General features: G+C 44.3%; 1 protein-coding gene across 6 annotated transcripts in view; it reads left to right on the top strand.

Moving 5' to 3' along the window:
• The window catches only part of LOC117778717 (partitioning defective 3 homolog), a 198,154-nt gene that overhangs the window by 15,765 nt on the left and 160,859 nt on the right, over positions 1-21,530 (top strand). For all 6 annotated transcript variants that reach the window (XR_004616833.1, XM_034614475.1, XM_034614473.1 and 3 more), the window contains exon 2: positions 16,362-16,463. Coding sequence is in view for 5 of the 6 variants with exons in the window: in XM_034614475.1 (XP_034470366.1) it covers positions 16,362-16,463 (102 nt within the window). In the remaining variant the exon portion in view is untranslated. The remainder of the gene's footprint in view (positions 1-16,361; positions 16,464-21,530) is intronic.

Genomic DNA, 21,530 nt, shown 5'->3' with positions numbered 1-21,530 from the left:
AGGGAGAAACCACTGCATCTCCGTCTCCCAGCGCTCCCACCTGCCTCCTCCCCTCATCCATCTCTACCTCCCCCCATCCTCACAACCTACTTCTATTTAAATAACGTCTCTCTCTCTCTCTCTCTCTCTCTCTCTCCCCCCCCCCCCCCCTCTCCCCCCCTGCCCTCTCGCAGCTTTGATCCACATGTGTCTGTGCTGTGGCTTTGAAGAATACAGTTCCTCTTCCTCTTGATTTTAAATGCACAAAGAATTGAAAAGAACAGGGAGTTTCTTTTTCTCTTCACTGTCGCTTTGTGCTCATCGTTGGAAACTGTTGCGTTTCTCTCTCTAATATCGTATCGTCTCTGCATTTCCAATATTTAATATAAACTTTAAACCATAGAAGGTAAATAAAGACGGACGATATAACAGCCGGATTGTCCCCTGGCTGCTGCATAGGTCATAGACTCTGCCTCCTCCATGTTAATGGATGGGACGTAGATCAAAATAAAGGGTCTTAAGGTAGTTCTTGTCACACTGATGTATTGAACAGTGTTCATGTGTCCTGTAAGCTTTGGTTATCAGGACAACACTCACACACAGACGACCGTGCACGAGGGAGGACAGTCTCGCTCATGGACTTGTGGCTGTAAAAGGACACACACACCAGCTGTTGTCAGGATTGAGTCTGTGACATCTTGGTTTGGAGGATAACTCCTCTCCATCCCCCACACATGGACATGCACACTCTGTCTCCCTCTTTCTAGGCTCTCTATCTCCGTTTTATAATAAACTCTGAACGGGTGTTGTTCAGTCTGGCTGTCAGAGTTCGCTCTATCGTCCATAAAGATTACGCAACAGTGTCTGTAAGCCATCAGTGACTGTGCAGTTTTCCGCCTGTCCAGGCCTGTCTGTCCCCTCGTCTGTCTGTACAGGCCTCCACAGTCTCCATAGATGTTAACTCATGGGTCCACAAACCACACCTTTATAGCTCAAAACTCTAAGACTCTTATTGTTTCTGTATATTTGTGCGTTAGTGTGACCGTACGTTATGTAATTAGACGTGTCCCAAACTAATCTGCAAGATCGGGGCCGCACCCAATCCAGTCATGGTTCATGGATCGGTTAGTTCGGACATGCCAGTCGTCAGCATCTGGCACAGGCAATGATGCAACTGTGTGCATAGTGGAGAATCACACTGGGGTGGAAATGCACTTATCTTGCACGAATAACATCCGTGTGAAAACATCAGAAGCACTAAAAGACAAGTTTGGCGAGACATCATGATTGACAGCTGAGACTGACCCGCGGTCTCTGCCTGAGAGACAGCGGGTCAGTTTTCTTTACTTTGATTGACATTGACTGTGGGCCTTTTTAAAATGCCTTTTATTTAATGTCCGCCCATTAAACTAGTGCCATCATTGTACCCAACCAATTTCCATTGCATTTGTACAAATATGGATAATTTGTTCACATTTCAGCATCAACCTCTTATCGTAGCTTGTTTTAAAGATGTCTCTTCTGGCGTCCTGTGTGTCCCAGTAGAGTAGTGAGCTTTTATTTTGGCGGGCGTCCTCTGCCTCTCTCTGCTCTTGCAATCATGCACAATAGGACGTATTATGAGTAATAGGACATATCTCAGGCCGATTGCGAATAAGCCTCCTTATTTTTGCCTTTTCCATTTGCCGAGCTGTAATCTGATACAGCCGAGGTCGTCTGGCAGCTCTGCCGAGCTGTCACGTGATGCTGGCAGACAGAGCGCCGTTTCTGACAAATTAATCCCATGCACCGCTGTCTGCCCATTGACCAACTGTTAGCCGCTACTTCTGCCCCCCCACAAATCCTCTTGTACAACATCTCCCAATCCCTCAGATAACGTTGGGCTTCGTAACAGGATCAGGACGTGGTACGTGCCTCAGTCGTTTTTTTATTCAGAGACTCGTGACATTTGGGGCTTTGGTGTCATCAGATGCTTTTATAGGAGAACCTGTTTGTTTTGGTTTGAAATCGTCCTTTTTCACTGAGGACGGGAGGATGAATAGCAGAGGTGTGTGCGGCCTCGGTCGCAACATGTTTGGAACGTGTTAGAATGTACTTCCTTTTAAAAATGGGATTTAGGTTCAAAAGAATATTTTGTGTTTATTAAAGAAGTGTGCAGACTCTGTTTTCTGTCTTTCCTAAACTTTGTCATACATTCCCTGCCCCTGGTCATCAGCACTCAAGCCTAACATCTGTAATCATCCTGCTCAACACGCCTTTCCTGCTGTTTGTCCCCAGTACCTGGTTTTGGTCTCGGTGTATAATTCGTCATCCCCTTTTATTGCCTGTGAAACGTTTCATCTGGTGGTAAACGACACATCACCACACACTCCCCTCTGGAGCATCGGGGGACGACCGCTGCCTCCTCATTCTGCTGTTTGATCCTCTGATTGGCTGAGGGGAGAACTCCTCCGGTGATGTCAGCTCGTCTCCATGGTTGTGGTTTGTGTTTATCATCCAGGGACAGCCTGTGATACGTCTCGCTGTTAGAGAGGACCAAATCTCCTTTTGGCCGAGCTTCTGTCAGTGCTGGGGAGAACAAAGCCAAGTATGAGACTGCGTTGACAGAGATTAAGAGGTTTTCAGTGTTGGTTTGGGGTCATCTGTTGAGTTTGTGTGTGTGTGTGTGTGGGGGGGGGGAGTTTCTGAACACATGGACACAGCTGTGCTGTGGCTATCTGTGGCATGGTTTGTGGCTCCCATCCATAAAAGGATGGGATATCAGTGTTTTCCACAGGATTCTTTCCTTTTTTGAAAAGCGGTGCTGTTGTGTGCACGAGCATGAGCAATGCTGAAGTCCTACTTATGCACATTGTGACAGGAACTGCTTAAAACCTCCTGAGGATTATTAGAATGTGGGGTTATTCATGTTCATATTGCCACGTGTGTTAATTTACTGAAAGCTTTTGACAAGTCATGATACAAACAACAAACCTATTGTAAAGTAGTAATAATGCAACCAGAGGGAGGAAGACACACATTGCTTGCAATAGGAATTCATCAAATTATAAGATTTTAGAGCTTCTTGTCCAGTCCCCCTGTTAAAGGAGATACTCTGCTCATATTCAGGTTCATAATTTTAATTTGGGATATTACTCAAAGTTTATATTCAGAAAACACGTCACTTCCCTCAGACTGTCCGTTGCTGCTGCTCCTCTTTTCAGCCTCTGTCTCAAACAGTTGGTTTTAGCTCCTGTCTCTTCAGTTCCAGCTATCATGCTGCATGTGGCATATTTGTTTTAGGTGCTCATGCAGATTTATTCTTTGCCTGTCTGACTGCGTAATCAGATATTTGCATGGTTACGTTCGCAGCATGATAGCAATCAATAGGGTTTATTTGGAATTTTAGCGATAACCTTTTCTAAAACCTTAAAATCTCTGCGTAAAACAGGTTCTTCTGGAAACGAGCAGGACTTTGCTTCGCTTGAACCAGTTCTTCATTTGGAGCAGCTGGATGTTTTGTCTGCAGCACTTCCCCCTCTGACAGACGGGATATCCTCCTGTCACATTTTGCCTGAAACCAGATGAGAGTCTCCTGATATCAGTCAGTCATTCTGCCGTACGCAGTGCCTCCGGTGGCAGTCTTCTGAAATGTGATACAGCTCGGACCGGAATCGAACAGCAACCTGCGGCTCGTTTCCGTCTGCTTCACGCTGTAGATGGGGCTGATTGCATTGAAGCCGCTCAGACAACATTCCAGCGAATTGACTTGCAAATCTTTGGCTGACGGTCCAGAATTTCTCACCGCTTCCCTTCCCCAGTTCCTCGGGGGTGTGCTAGGTGATACCACACTTGCATATTATTGATTTAACACCACCACACAAAGAGCTGGAAGACCAAATAAAGAGAGAATCCTCAGAGCGGCCAAAATGCGACGGCTGTGACGACCTCTCCGCTGCCAGTGATTTGAGCCTGATAGCTTGGCTTTGTTCGGCCTCAATAGATTGTTCATCTGATCTAAGCCAGCTGCCGGTAGAGCCTCCTGCACCTGCTCACTTCTGCTTTACCAACCACAGCTCGACACCTGACAGTCTCTCGCTATCACTTTCAACGCATTGTAACATGTGTCTGGTAACTCAACGCCCTGAGATCATGCACGGGGTTTTGTCTTTTTTGTCGATATCTATCGTGTCGAATATCGTCTTATCTTTGAAATGCATGGTTGTGCTACTCCTCGATGGTTTCTGAGATGTGATCTGTTCTAGATCTGAAACATTTATGCCTTTTTATAGACATAAACTCTGGAAAATGTCTGCACAATTTAATCAGGATTTGTCTGAAACAGAAAACCCAGAACAGGAGTCGGGGACAAGATGTCAAAATTCTCTAGTTGCGTGCTTGTTCCATTCACTATAAAGCCGCTCCACACATGCGTACCTGATCCCACCTTCCAGTTCACTAGGTGGATGTATTGTACCTGGAGCATGTACAGTCAGCGTGGTCACAGATCTTGGGCTGCACATTGATGCCTGCATAGGGGTCCGTGCATAGCTTAGCGGACATAGATGGATGATGACATTTACGTTACGAGGACCATTTAGGACTCAAGCGGACTTACGGACGCAGAAACCATAGATCCAGATAAGCCATTACCGTGGCATACAGCTGGCGTGCTGCCACTGGAGCTCAGGAATCAAACACAACGTCCCGTGCACTTCAGCCCGTGCGGTTTCTCGTTGCGGTGCCAGAGTATCAATAACGAGTGACACTGTGGGAATCTGATCCCCAGTGACTGAAGTAAGAGAGCAGGTTATTGTGTTGCAGCGTGTGTCCGCTTTCAGGCCTCCATCAAGAAAACACACATACTCGACTGTGCACACGTACTTTAAAGAACACACACACACAGACATGTATGCATAAGTATCACATGCACAAACACACTGCTGTACCTGCACACACATGGAGAGTGTCTGGCGTAAAGCTGTGGGTGCACACACAGGACATTGGCAGTGTTGGTTCAGCGGCTGCAGGAAAAGAAGAGCAGTGGAATGGGTTTAGTTTAAGGTGCAGATGAGATGTGGAAACACCGTAATGCTCCGGAGAACACACTTAAGTCCTGTCAGGTACAGGTATGTTTGAACACAATCAACAACACCGCATCTTTCATGACCTCCTCTGAGGTAATGTTGTCATTGGCCTCAGCAGCTTGTTTGTCTGACTATCAGCAGGATGACTCAGGAACTACTGAATAGATTTCAATGAAATTAGAGGGATGGGGCACCACCTAAGGAAGTAGCATTTAAAATGTGGAACAGATCCGGAGACATGGCCGGGCCTTGGAATGTTTTCGCACTTTCTTGAAAGAGATCGGTTGTTAGCCTTGATTCAAGTTGGGATTGTTTTTCCCAGTTTGTCGTTTGTTGTGTTGTCACAGAATCGGAAACAAGGAAGGAAACACAATTACGGCGGATGATACCTTCTGTTATGTTGTTCATCTCTTTCTTGTGTTTGCACAATATTCATGTTTTCATGTGCAAATTTATGCTCACGAGAAAAGTTGAGTGACAGGACGGGCTGTCAGAAATGTGTTTTTAATACACTGGAGCACAGTAGTATAGGGAGTGACTGAGTGATTGGTGTGAATGAGTCATGCAGCACCTGAGAATAAATAAACAAAGATGTGCACTTTCGAACCATAACAGGAAATGGTGGCAGTGATACGGGCAGAGCTGCTTTCGGTGAATATAGATGAGGAGGATCGATGTTAAGTCGCTAATGGTTTACAGCCATCATGTAGAATCTTGCATGATTACGCTTTAAATATTTGTGATCAATATGGTTTATCCAAACCTTCTATGAAACAAATTAAACATGTGTAAAAGTAGCATAATGTGCAAAAACTCACATTTGACCCTTGTTTCATTAGTTCTGCTCCACACACGTGAAGCCACAGCAGATAGTGAGGGAAGGTTCTGAGCTGCTGAGGTTCTATGACGGCAGGTCTCCACCCTGCTGAGCACAGTGTTGAGTGTCCCTCCCCTCAGGCCTCTGTAATTGGACGTCCTTTTGCAGTTGGACGATGAAGACGAGTACTTTATCCTTCAGCGACTGAATAGACTATAACAAACACGCCTAATTGATACTCTTGAATTCTCCCTGCGTCCTCTGTCTGTTCTGTGCTGTTACACTGAAGCGGGTCAGCAACAGCCACAGAGGATCAGATGTCTCGGCTGAACTTCCGATGACTGGTTTCCAATGTACCTGAGCCGGCTCCTCCTGACCCTGATTCCATCTCTGCCTCCACGACTTTGTTTTTGCTGCTCCTGTGTTTTCTCTGATTATATCTCAGTTTCTTTATCTTATGCTGTATTTCAAATCAGATACTTAAGTCGGTACACTCGCATGCAGTACACTGTGTACTCCGTATCAGAGTCTGACTGATATGGACTTTAGGGGGTCTATGACTAAACAGATATTAGAGTTAAAAATACAGATATATTGGCCTTCATACATATTTAAAGACGTCCATATCAAGCCCTTATGACAAAGAAATGTAATTTCAGCTTGATTATTTACTGTTAAACCATAAACTTTATTTTAAATAACTACAAATAAAAATGAAGAACCAATATAACCAAATATATTGCACTTAAATTACTTTTTAACTTGAATTTGCACACATAATTCTAATTCTGTCGGATTAGTGCAGGTCTGACTGTTGTCGCCAAAACATCGACCTGCTGCTTTACTGACATAACTAACAAATTAATGTTTAACTCTCTTGTGTGCACTCCATGTTTCACGAGACTGCCATTGTTGTTGCTTTTAGTGCACGGCATGTTGCCATACTCGCCGGTATAAATGCACTTAGGCACTCAAGAAGAAGTCTATCTCACTTCTTGTGGTTTTAGCTAAAGATATCAAACAATAATATAACTTTCTCTTGTTACACATGTTTTTCTCAGATCTTGTTCTGCCAGTCTTGGTTCATCTTTTCTTTCTTTTCATTTTCATCATCTGTCCTCCCAGAGCCTGTAGCTTGACAAACCTGGAAAAGAACAGATTCCAAGTTAAGTTGTCTGACAATAATATTGAGTTCTCACAGTTGTTTAAAGTATATTGATCGAAGGAGCAGCAGCACAGTCCACTGGCTTTTTTCGGGCTTCCTGAGGAATCATATGTTTGTCAACCTTTCAACTGGGCAGTGTTTGCTCCAATGCATTAATGTGCAGCCTCCTCAGGGTATTTATTGACTCAGGCACACGTGGACTGTTGCCTGATTTAGGTCTTCGCCCCCTTTTTGAATAAACTGTCTTTTCTCCGGTTGGATTTCAGTCCCACTCCTTGTTTAAGGATTAAGAGCAGTTGGACCACGGGCGTTTGCTGGCAGGCTGACAGCTGCTGGAAATGTAGACGCCACTCCGACGTGTGTCTTCACTTTATCCCCCCCCCCCCCCCCCCCCCCATTTCCTCTGACACTTTAACTGAGACTGACGCGAAAGAAAGAACCGAACTCGACAGACATTTCCTACATTCTTGTCTTCTCTGGTTGACCAGGAACTTTGTAAAGTCTTTTCAAGCAGAAAAAAAGTTCAAGCAGCAGGAGCTTTGTTTAGATTGTATTGTATTAGCTGTTTGTTTTTTATGGAGGATGGCTGATTGTATATGATTGCCTCATCTGACAAGGTCAATGGAATTTCTATACACATAAATTATAAAAGGGCATATTTATCCAATTGTCCAAAAATGCAGACGGCAGTTTTTCAATGAACTTTGGTCAAAATTTAACCAATTTGAAGATGTAAGCCTTTTGAAAGTCGTTGTTATAATCACTCATGGTGCTATTTACTGTTTCAATGAATATGTAGCTGGAAAAGAGCTTTGAAATTACATGGAACCCATTTCTTTGGACCTTGTATTAAAGGAGATATGACCAGTTAAAGTCCCAGAGTCCCCTGAAAAAGTTCAAACTTGGTTAAACCAAATTAATTAGGATCCAGAAACATCAACATTTGGTTCCATGGGTTTCTTATATGACTAAATCAGCATGAAAACTTTCATTAACACTGCAAATCAAAACTTTGAAGACTTGCTGCAACCGAACGTCGCTTTCCTCCGAACCACCTGTGGCTCATTGTTACCGTGCATTGTATTCGGGCCTCCCTCTTACAGTAAGCTTAATGGAATGAGAATCACAATCCGCCCTGATAAGAAGGCCTGTGTTTTGTGAACATTAGGTGATTAGGTGCTTGTTGGGCCCTTTTAACCGACGCAAGAGTCAAACATAGCACAAATATGTCAGCATGGAAACTTCTCAGGGCTGTGGCGCGGCCGTCGTGGCCTCGCTGATAAATAACAACCACAGACGGCTTCTGTTTCGAGTTTCTTCTGGAATAAATTGCGTATCTGAACGACCCTGCCTGGTTATCCGTTTGGTTTTTGGGCGTCAGTTAGTTAAAGTACAACCTGTGAAGGTCACTGTGGTGATGTGTTTGACTGTTGATCCTGAAAGCTTCTACTCTGCTGTCACTGCTAAGCTGCTTATTGTTGTAGCAAGGGGTCAAAAGCAAATTAATCCATAAAGGTATGACTATGATTGTGGTTATGTGTTGTACGGGTACAGAAATACATGTTTTTTAACTTTAAATTGCAGCTTAACATTCTGCCGACTCGGCTGCTGTTTTTTAGAAATAGAAATGTGCCCCTTTCTACCTTTTGTGATGTACAAAAATCACAGTAAATGTAAAGTGTGCAAAAGCTTGCAAACAATTAGTCCACAGCCTGAATGATGTGGATTTTGGGGCCAGCTACTGATATTGGGGAGTATAATATTTCCAATAGCAATAAAAGGGCTGATATATATATTTATATGTTTGTCAAAGGCTCATATTGGCTGATATTATTGGCCAAATATCCGTCATCAGTCCTTTAATGAGACTGATGTAGTTTAAAGTTAGTGTGAGCCTCTAAAAACTCTTACTCATACTCGTGTTATCTGGGAGAAGAGATTTAATTTTCGTGGAACAACGGGGGAATAAAATATTCATCAGGGTGATTCAGTTTGTTTGGAGGCAAAACTGCAAGCTCATGAATTTACCTCCTCTCCCTCCTGTGAACCACGGAGTCTTCCCTTCCTCCCAGCCCTGCACTCCGCCTCCCTCCATCCTCTCCGTCGCTCTTTCCCTTCTCGCTCTCTGGCTGCCTCAGGTTTCACTGCACAGGAGGTTCAATTTAAAGACAGGAGCCACACATGTGTGATTTGTTTTATTTGTCATCGTTATGCGATGCAGGTGAAACTCCCCTGCATGTGTTCCCACGCCACCCGTGTGACGGCCTCTTGCTGTTTTGCATTGTGCACAGGTCTCTTTCTGTATTACGAGTGCAAACGGAAGCTGAAATAAAGATGGCCTTGTTCGGCGCATTTAAAGCTTAATGTGCTGAGTAAAGTCTGCTGACTAATCCTACCTGCCGCAGTTTTTATATCTGTGCGTAGGCGGTGTTATTTTGACTATTTTTGGAGCGGACTAATCTGTTGAACTGTCGAGCGGTTGCCTGTTTTAATCAGATACGAGGTTTTCTTTGAATGGCGACATTGTTCCGTTTGCGGCTTGGTGCCGTTGAGGTGTGTGTGCTCCTGCCAGGGTTTCTCTCTGGTTACTGTCTCGACTTGACTTTCCCCCCCCCTTCACTTCTGTCGGCTGCGACGTTAGTAGAGTTGACTGGGGGGGTGAACCCGTGGATAGATTGTATGATGGAGCACTGACCTTGATGCAATCCTACTTCTATAATTAGAGAGCGGGTTGTGTGTGCATCTGTGTGTTGCGAGCAGCTGGGGGCACACAGTTTTGACGCAACCTATTTCTTAATGAGGCTTTTCAAATGGCTTTCCAAGTTTTGCCTGGTTCGTACGGCATTTTGGTCGTTCCATTCTTTTCTCCTTTGCACATGCTGTGTTTTTTTAAGTGTAGGTCGGAAGAAACACTTTTAAAACCTTGGTCCGGTTAAAGACGTAAAATGCTTTGTTCTATACAACCTTAGTGGCTGTAATGTTTGCAGTGGAACATGTGATAAACAACAATGCACAGTGTAGAGGGGTGTTTGTCATGACCTCCGACAAAGAGGTTATTTCTCACCCCTTTGTAACTTGGTGGACAGATGCAGTATTCAGGACATATATTTATAAGTATGTTAAATTTGATTCAGCTTGATTGCATGTAAAGGGACCGTTTGTATGTCCTCTCTTATTAGATTTAACTGCCATGTCCTCTATGTAGTTCTCAGTTTGACATTTCCTTTTACCGCTTGAATTCTTTGTTTGTTCATTTATTCATTAAATTGTACGATACTAAGTTTGGGTCAACTTTGGAGTTTGAACAGATTGTGATGAAGAAGGGTCGATAGAAAGAAGTTAGTCCTGAGGTGATGGAGAGAGAGGAGGAATGTAAAGAAGGAGGGTTTGAGACCTTCGGCAGCCTCCTCTTGTCTCTGCTTGTGTTTTTTTGTGGCCTCGATTTAAACCCTCCTTCCCATGCAGACTTAATATTTATAACTTAAGGGGCACAGCCTTTGCCCCACACACACATACACACACCGGCCGGCACAGCAGGACGGGGCAGTTGTTAATTCGGCTGAGAGTAAATGGCAGCAGTCCAGGCCCTTGAATTCCACTTGGCACTTACATGGGGAGGAATGTTTGGCACTTGAACTGTGCGGAGCTGCCGGTGCTACACAGCCAGGACGAGGTGACGTATACGTGGGAACACATAAGACTGTGCTCGCACGTTCTCGCAATACATCTGAAAGCTTTGATTTCTAGTCTGCGGAGATGTACAATACACTGATCCTGAGTTTAGGAATGCTGCACACGCTGCAACTTTTTAAAGTTCAATAAATCTGCTAAAATAAAGGCCTCGTAAAAGTTACCGGAGCAAAATGGGAAATTTGAATGATCAATATTCTTTACGGTTTACTTTGAAGCTTTCACTAAGTATGAAACTTTTTGACACACGTGTACAACCATGTATGCCGAGTGGTCGCAGTTTCTCGGCACCACACCACACGCACACGTCTGTCTTTGTTCAGAAATCTGTTTGTGGTTTCACACACATCACGTCGCACTCGGACGGCATTTTCCAATTTCCGCCTCTCGACTCACTGGTGTCATTCTACTCCAGTGAAAGGGTCTTTTGTTTCTTACTTCAACCTTGCTTTGAAACTGCAGAGCAGGTCACGTGCAGGGTGCCGCCCTGTCGTGGTTGTGCACACATCCGAACATGAGATGACCCCGAGAGGGGATTAGTCAGACCTGGACGGGAGGGATGTTTGTCTGCAAGATAAGTTTGGTGGTAATATTTGAAGAAGTCAGATATTTTCCGATTCGGGGACAAACGAACAATCGACTCACAAGAACATGGGCACTTTTTTTTTTTCCTGAAGGTTTCATGTTGTTGCACTTCATTCAAGACTTTCTGAATTCTCAAGGAAACTAGTTGTAGTCAACTTTTGTGTATCCAGGGAGGGTTCACTTCCAAAAACAAGCTTTTTTTCCATCAGTGACCTGCTTCGTGTTTTTATAATCACATCTGAGCTGCCTGTCACAACCACAGTCCTCCGTGGAGCAGTTTGGTGTTTAGTTCCTTTCCAGATATCAGGGCACAGCTCATCAAATCATATTCTGACATAAAAACTGATGATCTAACTTTAGATATAACTTGCGGTTGAAGTCTGCAACACACTTTGCAGGAAATTGTCTGGAGTTTGTCTTTCACAGGTGAAGAGCGCAGCAGGAGATTGTCCCGGCAACTTGTCGCTAAAAAGCTCTCGAATCTCGTAGTTTTTTCCAAGTTGTCATCTTGGTCAGCATCTTCTAAATGGCTCCTCTCTTCCATACGCCTGCTGTGGTCTCACATGGCCTCACTCGGACATTTTACTATAGCGACACGCAGGAAAAGCGGAGCAGTGACTGGGACATTTGTGTCCTCGCATACAGCCCCGTCCAGGAAATGTCAGGACGTAACCACACGTTAAATTAGATGACAATAAACCTGCTGTATGTCCATAATCCATCGGTCATTAGTGTTTCCTGCTGCGAGGATAAAGCACACGTTGACACAGATTGTATTAGGTTGTCTTTTTTTCGACCCTCCACAAGATAAGTGCAGCAGCTTCCAGCACTTTATTACCTTAAAGTGACTTCCTCCATCTGGCCTTGGTTTTAAATACCACCCCCCCCCCCCACCCTCTTAATCCCAAATCTACAATCACTTAATTATTCCCTTAGATCTTTCTGTGTTCCACATGTTGTTTTTCACTCCATCCATTCGAGCCAAATTGAGAGCGAGGACGGAAAGCTTAAGCAAAAAATGCTAATTTGTTTTTGCAATGCGAGGAACTGCGAAGAAGACAAAACGCAACAAAAATAAGTTTTGATCTGCTGCAGATCCGCCTCGATGCAGCACCGCGGGGTTTGTGTGAGCTGCGTATAGGGGGAAGGAATCCGGGAGAGGATTCACTGCAGTGCGTTTGAATATGAAACACGAGTGTAGGACAGGGTATTGTTAAAGTTGTGTTGATTATTATTCATTTATCAACATTGAAAAACAGTCAAACATTCACAGACAACACGAGACGTGATGTGATCGTTTTGGTTTGTGTGAAGAGAAACACACACACACACCTCACACACACACACACACACACACACACACACACACACTCCTGCAGACAGGAGAGAAGTTCTTCCTGCAGATTATGACACAACTTGGTGTTTTAAGTTCATTGCAGCAGAAGGAGCGATTCCCCGTTAATCCAGGAACATAAATGGTGTCGGCCCGGCCCGCCCGCCACTTACAATTGGTCCAAGGTATTTTGCTAGACAAAATCCTCGAGGGAATCATTTTCACTTGCTCTCTGTTCATCTGAATACTCCAAATCGGAGTAGGAGGAGGAGGAGGAGCAGCAGGAGGAGGGGCAGGGGGAGCCGGAGCTGGAGCGGGAGCAGGACGTGGAGGCTGGAGACAGCAAAGGCGGAGTGTCAGATTCTGTCCAATCCTCTTGCCATGAGTTCAATGGGTCTTCAGTTTCGGCGTCCCACATCTGTTCCGACCATGACCTCTCCTGCTCGTACCGGTCCAATTCAAACACCTCCCAAGATTCCTCCTCGTACTGTTGAAAATATATTTAAAGAACATTATTTCACCTCGGGTAACGTGAGCATTTGGTCAGTTATTGACACGTATCGTTAAGTATCTCCGGCAAGGAGGTTATGTTTTCACCCTTCTCCGATTGTTATTGTTATTGTTTTGTCAGAGAATCATTCATGGATCTCGATTGGAAAAAAAATGTGTCATGTTGATTGAAATAAAAAAACGTGGATCTAGTGAATTTAAAATATGGTGTCATGGGAATGTTGTCTCTGATTTCCCCCTCTGGTTGACATATTACACTAATTCATAATGGAATTCATTGAAAGAATAGTGAGTAGACAAATCAATTTAGAGTAATCAGAAGCTGCCCTACCTCCATGTCCATTATTATGTTGTTGATGTAGATCTGATCAAACAACTTGAGATTGTTGAATAGCCGCATAAGATCCTGGAAATCATCGCTTTTACTGTCACTCGAGCTCCACTCCGCCTCATTGCCGTTGTCGTCTGACAGGTAATCTGTGTCGAGATCTTCATGAAACATTTTACCTGCTGTTTGTACTTCCTGTGCCGTCGGGACATCACATTAGCCAGCACAAGGATTAATACATCAAAGTCAAAAAGCATCTCCATCATCAAAGGTAGCTCATAGGTTTTGTTTTATCAAAGGAGAGCCCGTTTTAATAGGGTCTGAAACGCCTTTGAAGATTCCTCTTCTTTGTTCGGTTTATTGTCGGTTGGCATAACGGCCGTCTACTGTGTTGGTTCATCGGTCCTGGAGTTACCGCAATACCAGTTCGATGGGCAAATCCCCTATTCCAAAAATCCATGTAAATCCATTCCAATAACAATCGATATAATATATGGGAAATTGCCAGGCAGCAGCAGCAGAAGAAGAATCTTAGAAGTCTTTGAAGGGTTTTTATAGGCTTCTCAGGTTTCTATTGCAGAAGAAGAAGACACAGTAGATGGCGTTAATGCACGTTGATGTTGTTTGCCACCCGTCAATAAACCAAACGAAGAAGAAGAAGAAGCAACTGATGATGCGAATGAGAAGAAAATGGCTGTATGCCGAGATATGGCATATGAGGCAAAATGACAAGTGTTCAGCCTCAACTGGGGGTTGGCATCTTAATTTAGTAGACCTTCAATGTTTAGTGTTCTAAGATGAGTCCGTTCAACTCCCCAACCCCCCCCCACACACACACACACACACACACACACACACACACACACACACACACACACACACACACACACACACACACACAACCGTCATGATGGCCCTTGCCTGCTTCCACGCCTTGTTTGATCTGACTCCAGATCTGTCTTGGTTTTTTTAAACTGCACTTTGGATGAGAGTCTGTCAGATTAGCGTCATGGGACTCACAATTAGGCCCAGAGGGGATCGACGAGGAGGAGGAGGAGGAGGAGGTGGAGGAGGAGGAGGAGGAGGAGGAGGAGGTGGATGTTTGGAATTCACAGTAGAGACGGTGGGAGTCTGAAGAATCCACCTCAGTGTTGGTGTGTGTTGTTTTTCCACCTCTGCACTTCCATAACCTTATTTACTACGTGACCGGGTCCCCTTTCTTAAGTTTGTCACCATGACGTTTGCTGCGAGCTATTTTTACCACATGAACTTGGCCCCGCAGAATGACACACACACACACACACACACACACACACACACACACACACACACACACACACACACACTCACTCTGATGTGGTCTCAGACCCTTTAGAGACGCCTATCAGCTCGATCATAACACCACATAACACTTCATCTAAACTGAACACTGACTTGCAGAGAAGCCCCGACTCTATAGGCTGCAGTTCATCATCATATTATGTTTTCTCATTAGATTGAATAGAAAATACATATTTTTGAAATTTTATTCGCTCAACGCACATTGTTCACGGCACAGTCAGTGGCCACAGGCAATTTTCCCATTGTCCCAATCGTGTGAAAACAATATTTCATGAATGCCTTCAGGGAATTTCTTCAAATTCGGTGCAAATGTTCATGTAGACTAAAAGATAAACTCAGTAAAATATTTGTTGGTAAACAATCAAAGCTCAAGGACGTTGTGACCTCGTAAAACCCACTTTTGCCTAACATGAAAGTTTGAGTCTGACTCGATGTTCTTGTGGCATATATCAAACTTTTGTGGCACAAGAACAGATTAATTTTTATTACTGCAAAATGTCAGACAACAGCAGCTTGTAAATCGGCTCCTAAACACACAGAATCCTACAGTTATGTGTTTGCATTAGTTTGTTGACTGATGAAAATCTCGTGAACTGCGTTTGAGTGTCAGATAAGAGTTTTACAGCTTAGCTTTGATTTCCAGTGGCTCTGATCTGAGGCGACCAACCGGGACATTCATTCTAAACTAAAGCTTTAAGTTATGTTTTGTATTTTCATGTATTTTGGCAATTGCTAAAAATCTAAATAAAACCTACGTGTAATTTGATGACGCTGGAGCTTTGTTTGTTTGTTGAGTGTCATTTTTATTATATAGAATCTGGTCGTTTGTGAATTTTGATAGAAAACAGAAAACAACACGCGTGACTCGTCGCTCTAAACCTGGAAGGTATGTAAATGTGCGAACCCCCTGTAAAGTGGGTCGTGTGCAGTGGGACAGGATGTGTGTGATTCGGTGTCTGTGTGTAGATTCAGATTTTCACACTGAGCTGGAATCCACAGGGTCTCGGTGTCGGCGGCTGCACAAAGTGACACAGGCTGTCACAGACTGTGACGTGTGTCCCGGCCGGCCGCCTGTCGCACTGTGCACAAAGCTGACGCGTAGAAAATACTGATTTAACCTTGTTTAGCTGTTTATCCTCCTCACGGCTTCTTTTTCTCAAATAATGATTTCAGTCTTTTGTGTTTTTCTCTGCTCTCGACTGCATGGACGGAATTTTTGGGGAAAAAACTGTAAAATAAAGTTACAGTTTCTTATATTTGTGCTTATGATGCAGTCTTACAGTTTCTTTGATTTACTATGTTTACAATATTACTATATTTTTTTTTGTCTCAACCAATGGGACTAACTGAGATCTCCTTGGGGTGTGAGGAGTGGTTTGCCCCGAATAACATCTCCCCTCCAAAATCCTTGAACCTCATTCCCTCGTTTGTGTCAGTGAAGAACTTTGAGCTGCGTTTTCGGTTTGAATACTGATGAAAAGTTGAACGTCTTCTCTGGCCGTGCGTGGTTTTAAATGTCTGCCTCTCTTCTCCTGCTGTTTTTCCAGGATGCCAGTTACTGGCTGCAGGTCCACCGGTTGGAACACGGTGACGGCGGCATCCTGGACCTGGACGATGTGCTCTGCGACGTGGCCGACGACAAAGACCGGGTGAGTGATGGCCGACTCTGTACTGATGTTGATGTGCAGAAGCGTTGCTGTTTTCTACCTGCCTCTGATGTTCCAGAGCTTGAGAAGAGATTTGATTCTATCTGAGACGCTACATGACATCACACCGTCGTGATGGACGTCAGCTTTCCCCTCGTTGTGTGGTTGCTAGTTCTCCATGTGTGAATCGTAGACTGTGAACAAAGATGGACGACACGGCAGCTCCCAAAAATGAAGCCCAAAACATCTGGATCGCCACCTGGTGGTTGGCTGCAGTTTAGCTCATGAATAAGTTTTACAGTTTACTGAAACCCATTTCTGTTTTTATCTGGGAAAGAGGAAGTGCTCTTCTCTTGTGCACCGAAGCAGCATTGATCTGTTTCTGTGCGTTCATTAATAACGTTGTTTATCATCTCTTGGATGCATGAAGGCCTCTGTGTGTTGTCTTCAGCCGACATTATCTGTCCTGTTAATCTAGTGTGAATATAGATAAATGTGTAACACTGACTTTCACCCCCCCGGGAATGTTAAATCGTACTGATATAAACACACGTACTGTTCACTAAGCGACCAGCATATTATCTCTGACTTGGTCTAGTCAATTATTTTGCTGTAGCGTTTGCACGTGACGTTAATTCCGCAGGTTTGACCTTGAGCGTTTGTGCACTGTCCGTGTCGAGCACCTGGCTCCTCACGGCCCGGTCCATCCGTCGCCTTCGGTGCAGTTTCTTTCCTTCCACAGTTTTTTTTATGTGGAATCGATGAAGGGATCTGATCCTGACTGACAGCCAGGAGGTCACAGGGTCGCATTCTCTCCTGTTTAGGATGCTCCTAAAAACAACCACAGACAATGAGTCAATTTAAAGCTTTTTTCACCCCCGTCTGTCTGTTTGTTGGTTGGTTTGGTTTGTTTCTGTGAAGGATTAAAGAACAACTACACAACTGGTTTCCATGAAACTTGGTGGAAAGATGGGACGAGAAAGATCCCATTATATTTCCGTCCGGATCCAGGAATTCTTTAAATGTGGTTTTCAAACGGGGGTGCGAGCGGACAACGACTTTAAAATGACCCATCTTGGAAATATATTTAAACTGTATTCCTCTCTGTAGTAGAAGGCACAAGAGTGTGTGTACAGTTTAATGTGAAATACAACTCAATCACAATTCGCAGTTAAGCAGCGGCGTCTTGTTCAAGCGTGGGAGAGAAACAGTTATGAACTTAAAGGAATTTTTTTTTGCTCCGTTGGTGGCGAGCTCTCTCTTTTCCCACAACTCTGTCATCCCGGTGGTTAAAGACCCTCCAGCTGTGAGTGTTGATCCGTGTGTAGGTGTGCCGCCTCTCGACGAGCTGTCATTATTCTGTTTCTTCACACCGCTCTCTCTCTCTCTCTCTCTCTCTCTCTCTCTCTCTCTCTCTCTCTCTCTCTCTCTGTCTCCGCACCCCCCTCCCTCCCCTCGTCCCTGCAGGCGTCCTCCGCTGCAGAGAGTGTGTACATTTCATACATGACAACCCTTCAGCCTCACTGACACACATCGACAGCGTCTCACTGCGTTGACACAAACCCCCCACCCCCCCGGGGCATGTGGGAATGCTGTAGTTCCCAGAAGGCTGTGCAGAACACACTTAAAATGCTTTTACGGAAGATAATAATAGGTTGAAAGTTTAATTTGTATTTAGCGAAACATTTGATGTTTCTGTCAATAACCATCATTTAAAGGGTAAAAGAAAATGACCGTTGCTTGTTTTTCCCAGAGCTCAAGGTGACGCTTGTTTTTCCCACCCACAGTCGAGAGTCTTTTGTAAAGCAAAGAATGTTCCGCCCTTTTCTCTGGACGCGTTTAAGACGTAAAAACACAGACTGATGTGTTTTCATTCACCTAAACTTATCAAGTAAACATAAAACTTCAACTGTGAGACGCAAAATATTTCTTAAGTTTGTTCTCAGAGGTTGTAATTTGTGAATATCCCAAATGTCACAAAATCCTGCTTGATTTATATTAATTTTATATTTCATTTTGGTCTTAAACATCACAGCAGCTTCGTTGCAGGATGGATCGTTGAGTCATTGGGCCCCAACAACTGAAATATAAACAAATATCAAGAATTAATCCTCTGTTAGGAAAATATGTTAGAAGTATTAGGCTCATATTGAAGAAAAACGACTAAGATATTACAAGAAAAGAGTCGTAATTTCACGAGAATGTAATCATAGTCACAATCCTCTCAGGAGAACGTGGCGGAGCCAAGATGGATGCTGGTTTTATTTAGCTTTTTGGTTCTCTGATTAAAATCTCACCCTCCTGTAATTATTTCTTAGCTCCTTGTGAAGACACAGTGGAATTGAAACTTAGTATTTGTGGTGACGTGCCCGATCGCAGCTGTTGAGGTAAAGCAGCTGGTGCTCAGCCAAACGCAGGTTAGAAATCAGCCCCACGCGCGGCTGCCGACGTGTGAGGAAACTTGTTGAGGATTTATTGGGTGTTTTTTTTCTGTTCAACAAAAATAATCCAAGTCATAACAAATTGTTCCTGGACGCATTCCGGCTGTTTATCCCTGAAACTCTGTGATAGAACCGCTCCCGCAGCGTCTACTTCGGTATCTTCTCTGAGTTTCTGCGGTTCACTGAACTCTCCACAACACGAGCTAAAAGGTTTTGTTAGTCGATGAAGCATAATAAATGATAAAAGTACTGAAATGTTGTTTTAACTAAACACATCCTACAATCGGACATGGGTTTTCCATCATATCTTACGAAATAAAACATTCTAATCCAGAAGATTTATAAACAAAAAATATTTCTTCACACTCCATAAGGTATCTGGGCCCGGTGGGTTATTTAGTTCGGTGGATCCCCGGTGGACGGCGCACCCTGGGTGAACCACGGAGAGGAGACGCTGCCAGTGAAGATGGACGACGGGCATCGAACTGTCTCCCACTGAATCTGTGTTTGTAGTCAGCTGGAGCACAGCGAGGAGAGAGAGAGAGAGAGAGAGAGAGAGCCACAGTTCATGGCCTCTGCTGGCCCACATCCCAGCTGTGTGTGTGTGTGTGTGTGTGTGTGTGTGTGTGTGTGTGTGTGTGTGTGTGTGTGTGTGTGTGTGTGTGTGTGTGTGTGTGTGTGTGTGTGTGTGTGTGTGTGTGTGTGTGTGTGTGTGTGTGTGTGTGTGTGTGTCCTGACCTCTGGCAGATACTTGTTGCTATATCAGAATCAGTTGGATTCATGCTGGGGAGTTTTGTACATGAGAAGTGTCTCTGTCTTGTTCTATTCATCTGTCTCTCTCTCTCTATTTGTCTCTCTCTATCCATCTATTTATCTACAATATGCTTCTCTCTCTAAATATATCTATCCATCTATATCTCTTTATCTATATATACATCTCTATATCTGTCTCTCGCTGTCCTTTGCTCAATCCGTCTCCATCGCTCAAATTGAAAAGTGAAGTAGTCTGTTTTCTTGTTCTCGTCTCCTCTGTGTGGACCAGTGTCTGTTACTGTACGTGATCAAACGGTGTCTCCTCACACGAGCGTGGACGTGTCCTGGTAAAAAGACGGAGGAAGGAGAGTGTCTCCTCGTGTCCGAGCCGGGCCGGTGGTCTCCTGGCAGCTGTGACTCATCCCGGTCATTCCTCAGGAGCTTTTTAAAGACCGAGAGGAATGGCCGGACACTTTTATTAGCTTCCACTGGAATGAAACAGGCTGCATGGATCCGTCTGGGGAATACGAGTATATACTGTATGTTTTTAGTACACTGTGTGTGTGTGTGTGTGTGTGTGTGTGTGTGTGTGTCTTTTTAAGGGGGAGTTGTGTGTCTCCTTTTTGTGTACGTATCATTCATGCCAGGAAAAGTGGCGGCTTGCCCTCAAACCTTTCAGAATGTTTCCCCAGATGCCGCCATCTTTCCATCCGTTCATCATCCTTCCTTCCTTCCTTCTTCCTTTTTCTTTTTCTTACCCCCCCCCCCCCTCTCTTAGTAAGCGAGCGCTCTGCCGCTCACAGCTACGTGCGCTCGTCCGCGACCTTTATCGACCTCTGGCAGCTCGATCGCCGACAGCTCAGTGGATGGTCATCGTGCTGAGGTCGTGGAAAATAGTTTTCTGATTCGCTGGAAAGTGTCGTAAAAACGTTGTTAACGGACGCCTCACACGTAGTTGGTCTGTACTACTCAGCGTGTGGGCTTTATTATGCTGCAGGTAACCATAGCAACAGGAACTTTGTGCTATTTTCTTGCTTGTTTTTCTATTTATTATCTTAAAGTTGCTGTTTTTAAATATTTGCATAATTAAGTCTTTAAATGAGGCACAATTTGATTTGAGATACTTGTCAAAATATACACATCTATGTACCTACACACACACACACACACACACACACACACACACACACACACACTCACACACTGACACACACACTGACACACACTGACATACCGCAGGTGTCCGGTGACGAGCTCGTCCCTACACATGCTCCTGCAGCGATGCCATGACCCTGAATGATGGCACCTGGGCTGTGCCAACACATTCCTATGTGTGTGTCTGTGTGTGTCTGTGTGAGTGTGTGTGTCTGTGTGTGTGTTGTTGGGGTGTGCCGCACAGCTGCGTCCACCGCTACTCCATCACTGACATCACATATCTGGTTCCAGTCAGCATGGTGCCTCCGAGTGGGACAGACATTATGAATTTTTTAGCTTTGAACGTGTTTGTTGTCGTACGTTTGTTTTACTTTGTGTGATGTTTGTCACATTGTGTAAATATATAATAAGTCGTTTTCACATCTCCATCCATTTCCCAATATAAGCTTTTCTTTCTTTCTTTCTAAATTGTGTTGCTTGGTAGATAAAAGGGGAATTCCTTATTCTGGAATATTTTTGTAAGAGTTGGTTTTTGGTGTTTGTGTGTGTGCGTGTGTGTGTGTGCGTGCGTGTGTGTGTGTGTGTGTGTGCGTGTGCGTGCGTGTGTTGGTTTGCCCTGGATCTGGACGATGTCCCCGTCTGAGCTGAATTTAGACGCGTCCCACAGTGCAGGAGACGAGCAGACAGACTGGAGGGGCCGTGAGGTTAAATAAACCCAGAA

The sequence above is a fragment of the Hippoglossus hippoglossus genome, chromosome 17, assembly GCF_009819705.1.
Source record: "Hippoglossus hippoglossus isolate fHipHip1 chromosome 17, fHipHip1.pri, whole genome shotgun sequence".
Taxonomy (NCBI): domain Eukaryota; kingdom Metazoa; phylum Chordata; class Actinopteri; order Pleuronectiformes; family Pleuronectidae; genus Hippoglossus; species Hippoglossus hippoglossus.
This window is presented reverse-complemented; position numbering and strand designations above follow the sequence as displayed.